The 15020-nt window shown below is 37.2% G+C and overlaps 2 protein-coding genes across 5 annotated transcripts in view; one reads left to right on the forward strand and one right to left on the reverse strand.

The window, feature by feature from the left end:
• The window catches only part of LOC143230985 (uncharacterized), a 28902-nt gene extending 17511 nt beyond the window's left edge, over window positions 1-11391 (reverse strand). Inside the window, exons 1-2 of one of the 4 annotated variants that reach the window (XM_076465378.1) lie at window positions 11279-11391; window positions 1925-2172 (exon numbers count right to left, since the gene is read on the reverse strand). In XM_076465378.1, coding sequence (XP_076321493.1) covers window positions 1925-2036 — 112 coding nt within the window. In that variant the 5' untranslated portion in view covers window positions 2037-2172; window positions 11279-11391. Of the gene's footprint in view, window positions 1-1924; window positions 2173-10690; window positions 10870-11193 lie in introns of those variants that run through there. The other 3 variants (XM_076465374.1, XM_076465375.1, XM_076465376.1) reach the window with 3 other exon arrangements.
• LOC143228571 (52 kDa repressor of the inhibitor of the protein kinase-like) lies at window positions 3962-14646 on the forward strand. The gene is made up of 3 exons (XM_076459809.1): window positions 3962-3979; window positions 13520-13881; window positions 14157-14646. Exons 1-3 carry the CDS (start codon window positions 3962-3964, stop codon window positions 14644-14646), a joined length of 870 nt encoding a protein of 289 aa, XP_076315924.1.
• The last annotated feature ends 374 nt before the right edge of the window (window positions 14647-15020 follow it).

Raw genomic sequence — 15020 nt, forward strand, 5'->3', positions numbered from 1 at the left:
CAAATGATGAACTTTATCTCATCATGAAAACTGCATACATTTATTGCCCATAATACTTGAATCAAAGGAACACTTAGTCACACCAGCAATGAAGTAATATTTTTCAAATCTTGACTAAATAAAGCCATTAGTAAAAACTCTAAAACAAGGATATTTGACATTATAAGAAACTATAAAATAAGAAAAATTTAAACATCTGAGAGTGCAACTTTCAATGTTTTTTGATATTCATGTTTTTATAGGTTAATTCATTTGTGAAATCATAGGCAATTTTAATGTAGTGCAAATTGAAGACCTGAAATCAAAGTTGTATTTTTTCTTGAAGATTCAAAGTTTTTATTTTATCAAATCATAACGTTACTATTATAAACAAAATAAATAACTTGTGAATTGTCTATGGATGGTTAGAGATTGTAAACTATATTCAATGTATGAAAACATAAGTTTATTATGATCAGCTGAAAGTACCCATTAAGAAAGTAAAACTTGGATTAAAAAAAATGTTATATAATTTTTCCTTTCCTTCTTTCTTTTGTTATTAAATCCCTAATGACCCCATTAGATACCACTCACAAACCCTGCTTTATGGAAGGTAGTGATTGATCTTTTTTAACTGATTAAGTACTTGTGTCTTTAATTGAAAGCTAAACATTTATAAAAAGAAAAAAGGGAAACAGGCCCCTATTTCAAATGCCTTTCTCATTTCCCTTCTTATGAAAAAAGCCTAAAAGATAGCACACACATTGTCCAGTTGTCACACAAAAAATTATGGTAATCAGTCCAGCCAACTGTAGGTAATGGATGCTAACATACATATATAATGGATCACCCAGTACAATTAGTGTATGTGATGTCTTGGAGATTATAAATGTTGTTCAATACCAAGCATATCTCAAGACTAAAAATCTACAATACAATACATATTAAATACCTTGTTGTTTTTTTTACTGTTATCAAATAACACTCTTTTACACCCCGACATTATTTCTACATGACACACTTGATTAAACGCAATCCAAGTGCACGTGACAAGATACATAACATTTACAAAGATAGTTGTCATAATACTATCCCTTAATCTGTTAACTGGATTATATCATGTGCAAATTTAACTTAAGTAGAATCTGTACAATGGACATTTTGTGGCAGACACATAAATAATCCTGTCTGCTTTCATTATGTAATGAACTTAAGATATTTTCATACCATTTTATCCACATTTTCTAAACATATTATGTTTTAAAGAAAATAACACTATATGTACTGAATAACATATTTCTATTATTTTCTAAAATGCATGTTCTTGCTTATTTCATAACTTACTATCCTGAACAAGAAACACTCGTGTAGAGCATGTGTTATTTATTTCAAGAGTTAAATTTCTAAGTTAAAAAAAAAGAAAAAAAGAAATCCATGTAGTGAGGATTAACTATTTGAGTTACAATATATCAAGCACTATGTTAAAATTAAGGTTTGATAAACATAATTCTTTATTTGACATAAGGAACTGATGTAAACAATAGTTTGAATTTAGATTTATTAACATTACATAAACAATAACTGACACGGACTTCAACCATATTTACACAGAGTGTAATCATTTGCTAAATTTACAAGGTGATTTTGATACTGGAGAAGCTAAGGATCTGAAACTAAAGCATTTTTCTATAATTAGAAGATATTTTTTTCATCACAGCAGCTAAATAAATTTGTTTTCATCAAGTTTGTGGGATGTGTCAATGAATGTCAGTTTGCTACACTGTTAAGCATTAAGCATTCTTATGGTACTGCTGGACATCTTATGGCTTTGTTCTGCAGCAAACAAAACATTTCCAGTCAATGATCTAAAAGTTGTAATAATTAAAAAAAGCAACAGTCACTATAATAACAAGAATGATCTCCATTATAAAAACTGTGTACTTACTAGAAGGTGATGTTTTTATTCCCTCTCCTTCATTTTTCAGAAACCTGACATCCAATAAAGCATTCTGTTCCTCATCAGATAAGAGTTCAACTTTCATCTTCAATATTTCCATGATTTTATCCGTGTTACCCAGGTTTATAGTATATTCAGCTTCTACAAATATTTTTGGGTCTAGACCGATATGGAAAAGTTATGGAATATACTTTGAGTTGGTTGTGTGGTGATGCTACAAGACATGCAGTTTTACACTAAAAAACGTAAAGAGTTCATTATCAAACTTTGTTATATAACATACTAAAATTCAACATATACGCAATAATTAAAATAGTAGACTAAACTGTAATTTAGGTGAATTCTTGCAATTAATGAAACTAAAATAAAATAATAACTACAATATCAACAGGCCAAATAGGTTGTTTCTGATCCAATATATTTATCATAAAGCACTGTACAATGATAAGCAAAAGTCTTCAGCACACTTAACTTCACAATAAGTGTTGCCTGAACTAACTGTCCTGGGTTATGTCTGAGTCTCAACACATGCACTGATTGGTTGAATTGAGAGAAAGAAGAAAATAGAAGCACAAAATTAGTAACATGTCGTGCAACTGCAGCACTTCATTCATGAAAGAACAAAGAGCTGAGTCCACCACTAAAATCCTAGAAACAAAATTCAATTTTGGATTCAGTGCAAAAACAGTTTTGAAGATCCTACAATTTAGAACTGTTATAGATTCATGTACTATTTAGCACGTCCATGTACATGAATAAAACAGGAAAAAATATTAGGTGCCAAGACAAAATTTAATCACCATGGCAACCTGGTTCCCAAGATTTGTTGATGCTTGCAATATACATACATGGACAAAAATCAGAAACAACATATTTCTAAGCTGTAAAAAAGTATGACAAGTTTTATGCCTAATGAAAAGTTTTACTTCATTAAAACTGTTACAAGTTGTTCATCTGTCTTGATATTTTAGAAGAATCTTGTATTAATGAATACAAAGTATATATCTGTCAAGGTCTAGAATACAGATAAAAATAGTTGGTCATAGTTAGAACTGAGGAAGAGATCCCTCCTTAGGACCAATTAGAAGGTGGTAATGTAAACGACAACCAACAAATAAAGTTAATAACTAAACAATAATAAAATTATCTTTATGTGCCAGAGAACCAAAATGGAAAAGGTTTTACATGGAACTAAGATTATATTATTGATGTAGCAAATGTTTCCTCTATTCCGAGTTACATCCAAAACTTCAATTAACCCTTCCATTACAGGTGGGATAGAAATCACCCCGGGCCTGGCATGGCCTAGTGTGTCAGACATGCGACTCGTAATCCGAGGGTCACGGATTCGGGCCCGCGTCGCGTCAAACGTGCTCGCCCTCCCAGCCGTGGGGGCATTATAATGTTACAACCAATCCACTATTTGTTGGTAAAAGAGTAGCCCAAGAGTTGGCAGTGGGTGGTGATGACTAGCTGCCTTCCCTCTAGTCTTACACTGCAAAATTAGGGATGGCTAGCACAGATAGCCCTTGAGTAGCTTTGTGCGAAATTCCAAAACAAAACAAACAAACAGAAATCACCCAGCTCATAACCACGAAAGTATCCATGAGAGTAATTATACTATGACTTTTGATAATGTGCTCATATGTTTGCAGAGTTTTGCAAGTTACTGGTGAGTATTACAAGGTTGGCTGGTTGATTGATTGATTTAGTGTTTTATGGCACAAAGCAGCTCGGCTATCTGCAAAAAACATCCACTAAAAAAGTTAAAAGTAAATTTAGTAAAATTCATAAAAGGAAATTAAGGAAAAACAAAGTTTAAAAACATCAATAGCATAAAACCTGTTTACATCTAGTCCACAGCATTAAGAGAAAAACTACAGTCATTCAAGTTGTAAAGGACTTTCTGTAAGGTAACTGTATTTATCATATCATGCCAGGAAGACTAACAGATAAATACAGAAACTACTGTCAGTTGCCTGAAGTTGTCCTTTCCAGTCCTGGTTCCGCGAATTCTTTGCCGTAATGGAAATTTTCAAAAAGGTAAGTAATAAAAAGGTTTTAAAAGACGTGTAGCAAAATAATAATAATAATAACTTGCCAGTATGACTAACAGGTAGTTCAAATGGATAGTTCAAACATCAGTGTTAATCACTTGAAGTTGGCCTTTCCAATCCTGGTTTTGAGTTATTTAATGTTACAGCCAGTTTCTAACTTCAAATCGAACTAGAAGAACTGTGATTTTTAAAAGGGAGCCACATTAAAAAGGTGTAGTGTATAAATTAAAAAACTTAAATGTCTTTAAAAAACTAAAAACATTACCAAGATGGATAGTGTCACCATCACCAATAACACTGTCTAACATCATGGACAAACCTTGGGACAGAACATGTTTAAAATGGTGCCATTGTTGAGAGTCATAATGACGGCAAGAAAGTAAAATGTGGCTTATTGTGATCTGAGTGTTACACAAACTACACACTGGTGCATCAGTTCCAGATGAAAGAAAACAATGAGTTAAAAAAACTATGACAAATGCGTAGTCTAGTCAGAACAACTTCCCCTTTCCGATCCTTACGGAAGCAAGATGGCCAAAGTCCAATATAGGGTTTTATGTGGAAAAGCTTGTTTTTTGCATTGTCACCCCAAGTCCATTGCCAGCTGGCATGGAGCTGAGCCTTGAATGCAGAACCATAGTCCATGTATGGGACAGGCACAGCAGTGATAGTGCCAGAGCAGATAGACTGAGCTGTGATGTCGGTGAGCTCATTCCCTTGAATACCAATGTAGCCAGGTATCCAGAAAAACTGGATAGAAGGAGATGTTAAAGAAAAATGGGACAGTCAGTTTTGAATATCGGCGAGAATAGGGTGTGAACCAACGTGAAGCAATTCCAGGGCCAGTGGAGAACTAAGAGAGTCAGTATAAATAGTGCAGTTTGAGTACACCTTAGCTTCTATGAGATCCAAGGCAAGAGAAATGGTGTACAGTTCAACAGTGAACACAGAAGCTGTACAAGGAATTCTGCCTGCAACCACCAAATCACAACAAACCTAGGCAGACCCCACACAGTCACCTGATTTTAAACTATCTGTATAAATAGGAATGGAAGAATGGTTTGAAAGATATTCAGCAAATAGCAGACAGTATTTCCAATTGGAAGTGTCTACTTTTCTCAGATAACTTAAAGATAGGTAACACTTGGATACTGTAAGAAGCCATGGTGGGATGGGGTGACCAGTGGATACAGCAATGTTATCCAAGGACAGACCCAGTTCATCAAACTGCACCTGAATAAAAAGGGCAAAAGAATTAATGGCAGATTGTGTGTTCTGAAAAAGTATGGCTCACTGAGGAAGAAAAACACAACCCCAGGTAGGATGCTTTGGTAAGGAACGAAATTTCAAAGCATATAGTAGAGACAGTTGCAAACAACAGAGTTGAAAAGAAGGTTCACAAGACTAAATGTTCAAGGTCTGAACTGGGGAAGTGCAGAAAGCCCCAGTGCAGAGCCAAAGTCCTTGATGGTGAATAGGGTCCAGCATCTTTAAGGCCAATGGTCTGGCAGAACCATAGACCAATGATCCATAGTCAAGTTTTGATCAAATAAGAGCACAATATCTAGCATAGAAAGTCGATCCGCTCCCAATGTGGTGGAAGAGAGGACACAGAGAACGTTCATTGCTCTTGTACATTTGACCCATAGCTGATTGATGCATGATATAAAGGTCCGTTTACGGTCAAAGATAAGCCACAAGAACTTTGTTACAGGGACCACAGACAGCATAACTTCACCCATACAGAGTTTGGGATCAGGGTGAATACCCTATTGGCAGCAAAAGTGCATGCAAACAGTTTTAAAGAGAGAGAAGTTAAAGCTGTTTGCTGTGGTCCACTTTAGTAAATGACTGGGGGCAGTCTGTTACTGCCGCTCAATAACCTCATGTTCGACGGCTGACATGAGATGTGAAAGTTGTTGACAAAGAGCCCGTTTGCAACAGTAAGAGGGAGTTGTTCAGTGATGGCATTAATGAGAGACTCCAAGTTCCTGTAGAAAAAAACAGGAAAGTGTCAAACCCACACAAACCTAAAGTCTCCTGTCCATTAAAAAATGTTTAATAAAAATGGGCAAATGGCCACGTAACCCACATATATGGAGGTCTCGCAAATTGCCATACCTACATGTTGTACCATAAGCCTTCTCAATGTCAACAAATATTGATACAAGATGTTGTTATTTGAGAAAGGCTTCTCTGATTGATGTTTCAATTCGAATCAAGTGGTCCATGGTGGAACACTCTTGTCGGAACCCACACTGGATGAGCGAGAGGAGGTTGTTTCATTCAAGGACCCAAACAAGGGCATTAACCATCCTCTCTAAGGTCTTACAGAGACAGCTCGTCAAAGCAACTGGACAGTAGTTTGAAGGAATCTTGGGATCCTTCCTAGGCTTAGAGAAAGGTAGAGCAATAGCCAGGCATCAGGAAAAACAATCTCCTACCAAATCCAGTTAAAAACAATCAGAATAGCAAGAAAAGCAGGAGATAGATGGTACAGCATGTTATAGCATATATCATCAGGTCCAACCGATGTACTGCCAGACCAATGAAGGGCCAGTTTGAGTTCCACCAGTGTAAAGGGACGATTACAGTCATAGAGACAATCAGCTTGAAAGGAAACAGGTGATTGCTCTGCCCGAGTCTTGATGGCAAAGAAGGTGGAAGAAGGAGCAGAAGTGCTAGATACCAGGCAAAAGCTTACACCTAGAGTATTGGAGAGGCTCTGGGTATTAGCTACTTCTTGGCCATCAGAGAGCAAGATTGAGAGGGGGAAAGAATAATATTGCCCACTGACCTTTCAAATCTTGTCACATATGACTTTGGAACTGGTGGTAGCAGATATGCTGGTTGAGAACTTAATCCAAGATTCTTTCTGGCTTTGACCTCGTATCCACCAAGCATGTGCACAAGCCTGCTGGAAAGTGATGCGGTTCAAGAGTGTGGGATATTTACAAAAAGTATCCCAGGCCTGTCTTTAGGCTTTCCATGCCATGTGGCAGGCAGGATTCCACCATGGATGAGGATATTGCGGAAAACATGTCAAGGTTTCAGAAATACATTGAACAGCTGCTTGTATAATACAGTCAGTTACTGCTGCCACACAGTCATCTATTGATGGCTTACAGAGAATGGCAGGATCAAGTTCTGTGAGAGCAATGAAAGAGGGCGAGTTTGTCTGATCCAGCTTCCATGAGGGCACGCGGGTTAGGTGGCATTGACCACGGCCAGTCTCTCTCAAGATTACAGGAAAATGATCATTGCCTCGTGGATTATTGTCAATTCTCCATGAAAAATGGGAAAATAATGAAGGGGATCAAATTGAGAGATCAATAGCAGTAAAGAACTGATTAGGTGCATGGAAATAAGTTGAAGAACCAGTACTGAAAAGAGAAAGGTTGTGATCACAGAGCACACGCTCTAAAGAGCAACCTCTCCTATTAATATCAGCACTTCCCCAGAGAGAATGATGTCCATTAAAGTCCCCCAGGGAGAAGACAACTGTTCAATGAGAGCATCAAGGTCTGATTGATCATATGTCTCTCCAGGCGACGGGTAGAGAACAAACAGTGATGGTATGACTCAAGTAAACACGGATGGCTAAGGCCTCCAAGGGTGTGTCAAGTGGCAAAGACAGGGTGGGCAAAAGCTGATCAACCAACAGTGCTACCCCTCAAAGCACTCATCCATTTCACAGCCTGTCATTTCTGTATAAAGAAAACTTTCAAAAGGTGACTGTATCGGCAGGTTTCAGAAATGTTTCCTATAAGGAAAGACAAACAGGATGGTAGGAAGCAATCAGTGTCTTGATGTGATCCAGATTAGAACGTAAACCTCGACAGTTACATTATATCAGGTTGGCCATTTTTATTTAATGTGTAGACGAATTTGGTGGAGATCCCTTATGTTTATGACCATGTCTTTTTTCTTTACTGTCCTTATTCAAGGGAGGTCTGTCGACCTCCATGGATCCTGCCCTGGGTCGATTGGATAGTTCTTTGCTATTGGAAGGGGATTCCAGTGACTGAGGATGTGAACGAATGATTGTTTTGAATCTTGGAGTGGGAGAAGAAGAAGTATCTGAAGAAATGCTTGTAACTGGAAACAAAGGATGTGGATCTTGGGGTTTGTTGGAATGTATGCAAGGGACAGAGACTGGTGTTGAAGTTGATTCATCAACTTTTTTAACCATGGAGGTCAAAAGACTTTTCATTTTGTTTTAGAATGATTCTCTTGGAGGCACAGAGAGATCTGTCTGCACTCCCACTGTAGTTGTGGAATGAAGTGCAGCAGCATACGTCTGAGATGAAATGGTGGGCAGCAATTGTCGAGCCTCAGGATAAGTAATGTTATGAGTCCTTTTCAAATGCTGCACTTCTTTTTCTTCCAACAATTTAGGGCAAGAACGAAAGTAGGATGGGTGAGAGACATTGCAATTGATGCAATGAGTGTCTGTTTCACATTTGTAGACATCATGGTCTTTGCCATCAGAACGAGCACATGTCTAGGAACCACGTCATGAAATCTTTGAGTGGCGAAACTGTTGACACTGGAAACATCGGAGAGGGTTTGGAATATATGGCCATACTCTGCAATTAAGATAACCTGCCCTGATGGTGGCAGGTGGACATAGTGACATAAATGTGAGAACGAAAACATTAGTCAGCATCTTTACTCACTTTGGAGAGTAAAGTCCTTGTAGTCTCTTTTAAATGAAAAAGGGAGACATTTGCCCTGAAGGTTTGTCTGAAAGAGAATGTAGTATAAAAAAATGAGGTACAACAAGTGTTACAGATGTTGAAGACTGCTGCTCAGAATCTTCAAGATGTGGTCATTTACCTATGGACTGTTTTTTCACTATTTTATTTAAGTTTTTATTTGGAGAATCCATAATAAAAAAAAGGAATATTTTGGTGCTCACTGAGCCCACCCACTATGGAGCCCTACAAGGGGATGCACTACAATACCAAACATGAACACTGTAGCAATGCCAAGGTTTTGTGAGCACTATACCCAAACACCAGCATCAGATACAATGTCCACAACATGTGCTGAGAACATCCAACACTGGTACTTGGTTGACCCTAGCCAGAGTGGACCAGCCAACTGACCCAAGGGGGGCTACCCCAAGGCCGCCAATCTACAGAAATTAAAGGCCAAAGTGGCGTGTTATGGTTGGAACCCTCAACCACCAGGATCCTCTCCTCCCCTTCACAGGTTGCCACTCACAGAAAACACATGGTTTGACGTTTAGATCCCAGAGGAGGTGAACTGAAAGAACAAAACCTTCTCTGGGAGGTCCTCTCACCATGTACAGGAATCCACACTGAGGGGAATATTACAAGGCTTTTGTATACAAAATATAAAGATTTGAATTAAGTATTAGATTTTCTAAATTTCAAAATTTCTTTAAAATTTTGACCATATGCACATTATATATACACATAGATTACTACTATTTACAAAAAGTTTTCTTTTTTTTTAAAACATAAAAAACAATTATGTCTTTCAATTACAACAATGATTGTACTCATTTGTTTCTTGTCACAAGTTACTCAGCCTTTGAAAGTTTTGTAAATGGAGGATGTGAAACAAAATAATACAGGTTTTATATGTGCATTGTAAATAACCAAAAAAAGTATAAATATCTATATTGATGCCATGGAATTCCACTATAATTAAACATGCTTAGTGACTAAGCTGTATTTGAGACTAAAAAATATATAATTTTGAGTAAACTGAAGATTCAACCTACCTACTCGCTGTTTTGTTTCAAAAAAGGAAATGATGATGTGACACTTTAAAATGGCTGAGAAACCCAATGGAAGGACATTTTGAGCTTTCAATTGGTTATTCACATGTGATAGACAGAAGAACGTGTACATATAAAGAAGCATTTCCAAAAATGTTTGATTCAGCACATGAACAATATCTCAGCAAATGGAAAAGGCACAAGGTTATTATTTTATATTCTACCTTGACAATATCAGTTATTTGAGTTGCTAATTTGTATGAAACTACAAGCTTTATAGTTTGACAACACAAATATTCCATTTGAACTAATCTTGCATTCAAAACATTCAAAAACAAAAACATTTGTCCACCCTGTACTATTATATTCAAGTTCTTAATATTATTCAGAACTGTATAGTAGGTAATAGCTCAAGAATATTTGATTGCCCTATTTTGTTATCAGACTGACTATTGATATTTGTAACATATATATATTGAAAACGATAGCATAATAAATCCTGTTTAATGATGCTTTACTCTCTCTAAAACAAATTCTCAAATATATATACATGTATTTTTAAAACAAATTGTCAAACAGATTTTTAGATGTGTCACTGTTATAGTCCTCATCTGAAGTCCAATAAAATTTTCTTAATTTATTTATATGAGAAATGTCAATTGCATTCCCTGTACTTGAAACATGTCTTGGTCAAAACATAGAATATAAAGATTTACACTACATAACATTTCCTAATTAAACTTATAATAATGAATATAAAACATACTAGGCCATGATTGTCTTTTAATTTTAATGCTGCAAACTTAAAGCTACAAGTATGTATCCAATTCATTAAAATTGTATACTATGAAAATTTTAATAAAAGTTCAGCTGTTTTAACATGCAAGAATTAAATATTTAAAAGTATGCATTATGTGGCAAAATAGATGATTATGTAACACTTACAAAGACCTAAGCAATAGTAAATTTGAAAAACAATAACACGTAACTAGCTGTTATTGTTAAGATATAATACCATTTCACTAGTAGAAGCAACTTAAGACTTTATTTTTATTTTCTAAGAAATAACAACAAACACACTCGCGATGTTCAAACTTTTGGCGTAATCCGATTTGAACTTGATAACCCATTAGTCAGAATGCCTATTAAAGGTTAAAATATTTATAGTCAAGTGCTATTTAATATTTGTGGGAAAAAAAATCTCTGTTCTAGGAGACGGTCTTTCATTTAGTTAGTATTTTTTCCAGTTTTATTTTGTTTTTAAAAAAATGTGTAAACCCCCTACAGTATTATTATTAATGTATTACTATAACTTATAATATAATAGTTATTAGGTTACTTTAGGAGATTTGTGTGACAGCTCATTGCACCTACAATTTCGTTCGATATTTCAAGAAATATGAAAATAAATTCAACAAAACATGTACCTAATACAAATATATACTTACATACCGTAGTTGCAAAAAAACGTGATATCTGAGACACGTAAATTTTAACCTGCAACACAAAATATATCTCATGTTAGTCTCTTACCTCAACTCACATCACATTTTATAAGAATCTTCAAATATCGTTTGAAAACACCCTGAAACAGGACTGCACTACTAAACATGCGCAAGAAAACCGTACGCACTAAATGAAAGTTTTGAGATAGTTTGCCTGGAGTAACAAAGAAAATCGTATTATAAATATACTACGTTTCGACAAGAATTATGTTAACTTCATGTACAAACATTTTATAGAGACATACATGAATACTTATACATATAAACGAAATGACTTGTGGAAATTAAAAGTTGGTCGTAAATTAGAAAATTCTAAACGAAATGGCGACTTCTGATGAAATTATTCTTAATTAAAAAAGGAATTTTTGACATAATCCATAAGGGGTTTGTTTGTTTTTCTCATAGCAAAGCCACATCGGACTATCTGCTGAGTCCACCGAGGGGAATAGAAACCCTGAATTTAGTGTTATAAATCCGTAGACTTACCGCTGTACTAGCGGGGGACTAATCCATAAGAAAACAGAGAAGCAGTTGCAAGTACTACAGCAGTGGCGGAGCCAAGAGGATGCTTGGAGTTTTGAGCCCCCTTAAAAATGAGCCAAGCCCCCTCAGCCCCCCAGTATTGTTACCTACATATATTTATAAAATATGGAAAACACGATCGTCGCCGTTGCTTAACAATTAACATCAGATCTGTAGAGACATATATCTGTAGAACTCAACGTCTTCATTAAGACGGAAGTATGTGTCATGCGTTCCATAGCAACGTACTGAATGCACTGAAACTCATGTGCTGTATTGCCGCTCCCTGTGTAATGCCATTCTATCTTGAGCTTTGACGAAGATTAGACAACCACGTTGATTTCAAGTTACAACAGATCATTAGGAATTTTACTTGATAAACCAAAGGTTTCACAGGTATTTACCCATTCATTTTATTTATCTTTTGTTGAAAAGTAAAACATAGCATGCATGTATAAGTGTATTGTGTATAGGTCAAAACTTTGAAGCATTTAGCCAGTGTTGTGTCCTCTGTGAGATCATTTTGCATTGTGTATCAGCCATCCAAAATTGTACTGATGTTTGTGACACACATTTAAAATTGTGACTTACAGTCCAATTAATGTTATACTTATAATTAGATAATAACCTTACATGTTAACTGACCAAATGATATTTATAAACAATTCCAGAATGAATTTTGAAATTGTCATTGGGCTATTTAGAATTGCCAAATTTAATGTAATGTAGTAGTTACATTATTGTAACAGGTGCTTCTCACACTTATGATAATAAGAACAATATCACAGTCACAGTTTGGCCTGTATGAATAATGTAAACTTATGAAGAAACCACCCTTTCTGTGAAGGTCAGTTGCAATTTAGACATTTTGTTTTGGTGCTACTGTGACCATTCAATATCCAGGCCACGGGTTTGCTTTGTTCGAGCACACGATTCCCGCCTCGAACGCCTTAAGCATATGATCACCGAGCTACTGACCATTATGTACACTCTGCGTACAGCTAACGATCGGCTCGGCCCAATCAAGATCCAGATGCCAGACGCACGCCACCCCCGCTCACTCCCATTAGCTGCCCACAGTTTTACAACATGCCCTATCGAAGCTGTGTTTGTGATCCCGAATTAGCCCTGTAATATTACATTATCACTACCCTCTAATTAAGTACTTGTACTATATGGTTAAAGATAAACACTTTCTCTAACAGTATTTCACGGATATGTTCTGGATTTTCGTGTGCTATTAATATAATTTGGTGATTTCAATGCCGCAGAGCAGTTGTTTGTAATGTTGAACTATGTTTAGTTGTTATTTGTTTCTTATTCATGAAATAAACCAAGAGTATGTATGTTATATTTTTCTCTTTAGATTTTGATGTTCAAAATGAATATCCTTTGTAAGCCCTAATGCCAATATAACGAGATAAATTCCCATTCGTTTCATATAAACTAACATAACTTGAAAGTAAGAAGTGGTACTAGCAGTCAGCCGTCTCGGGGGTCACTTTACATTTGCACGCTCCGTATAAAAGGGAGTTATGTTTGTTTATGCAGCTCTAGCTCTGTCTAGCATTCAGCCTCACACTGGAACACACACTCAGTTTGGATTAATAAAAGGAAATCAAAATCAGCGACTCGTTTTCAAACAAGGACACCAACACACAAGACAATAGTCAGACATCACCTACCAAAACATAAACCGATCATATTACACATAGGATTGATTATTCAACAATACCTGCTACCCAAGAATAGGCAACGAGTAGATGGTCCTACAAACACATGTGGTGCAAGTGAGGTGGACATTGGTGATCGTGATGGTGAAAATGCGGACACGACCAGTGCGGGACCCCAACTGCAAGAGGGCACCACACACACCCAGGGTGAAAAACTACCACCAGGACCCAAGGACCTGAGCCAGCTTCCAGATAGTGGTCGTACTTGTCCAGACTTGAAGAGATACCCGGCCACAGAATACAGTGGTCAGTCAAAGTCATTCAACAAGAATTGGCGTAATCAGTTCACGTGGTTGGAGTACTCTGTGACCCAAGATGCTGCATTCTGCTTCGCATGTCGTCTTTTCAGTCACACGCACTTCAGTAAAACTGAGAAGTCCTTCACTCATGAAGGCTTTTGGAACTGGTAGAAGGCGACCACATCACTGAAGTCCCGTGATAACTCTATAGGACACAAGTTTGCCATGCAAGCTTGGGCAGAGTTTAAATTCCAAAAAACAAAGGGTGCAAAGATCCAACATGCTCTCGATACAAGCCATGCTAAATCTGTGGAGGAAAACCGACATTACATAAGAGCCGTGATAGATGCACTGCTCTACACAGCCTGCCAGAATGAAGCCCAGAGAGATCACAAGGAAGGTAGTCAGTCAGATACCTTCTTGACATGATTTCCAGGTATGATGAAATCGTGAAGAAGAAGCTGAGTGGTCCTGGCAATGCTAAGTACACGCACCATGATATCCAAAACGAACTGCTTGACATCATAACTGGAATGATAAGGAAGGATACCAGCAAAGAGGTCATGGAAACTGAGCATTTTGCTCTAATGGTGGATGAAACAAAGGATGTGAGCAAACAAGAACAACTGTCCATTGTGGTAAGGTACCTCCACCAACAGAGCCTTCATGAGAAGTTCCTGGGCTTCACAGCTGCTGAGGGTCTGGATGCAGATTCATTGCTCAAGAAAATCATGGAGACTCTGGCTAAATGTGGTATTGACAATAATGCCTGCATTGGCCAGTGCTATGACAGAGCTGCAGTCATGTCAGGACACATCTGTGGCGTACAGGAGAGGTTCAGGAGAGAGGTGTCTCAGGCTGTGTATGTCCACTGCTATGCACACAGGCTCAACTTGTGCTAGTTGATTGTGTGTACAACATCCAGGCTGCAGCAGAGTTCTTTGTGACAATTCAGAAGCTGTACAAATTCTTCTCTACATCAGTTGTGCATGAAGAATTTCTGAAGGTACAGAAGGAGCTTGAAAACGTGAACCAGCACATAGAGTTGAAGCGACTGTCAGACACAAGATGGGCCTGCCAACATGCTGCTTGTTTGGCTGTGAAAAGAACCCTCTCTGCCATTGTGACAACCCTAAAACATCTTGTGGAGGGGAACAATGTCCACAGAGCCACTGAATCAAAGGGCCTGTGCATCCTCCTAGATCAGCAGTTCGTAACCAGTCTAGTGGCCATAGAAAAACTACTGCTGATGACAAAACAGACCACCTCCAGTCAC

This window comes from Tachypleus tridentatus, chromosome 10 (genome assembly GCF_004210375.1).
Source record: "Tachypleus tridentatus isolate NWPU-2018 chromosome 10, ASM421037v1, whole genome shotgun sequence".
Taxonomy (NCBI): Eukaryota; Metazoa; Arthropoda; class Merostomata; order Xiphosura; family Limulidae; genus Tachypleus; species Tachypleus tridentatus.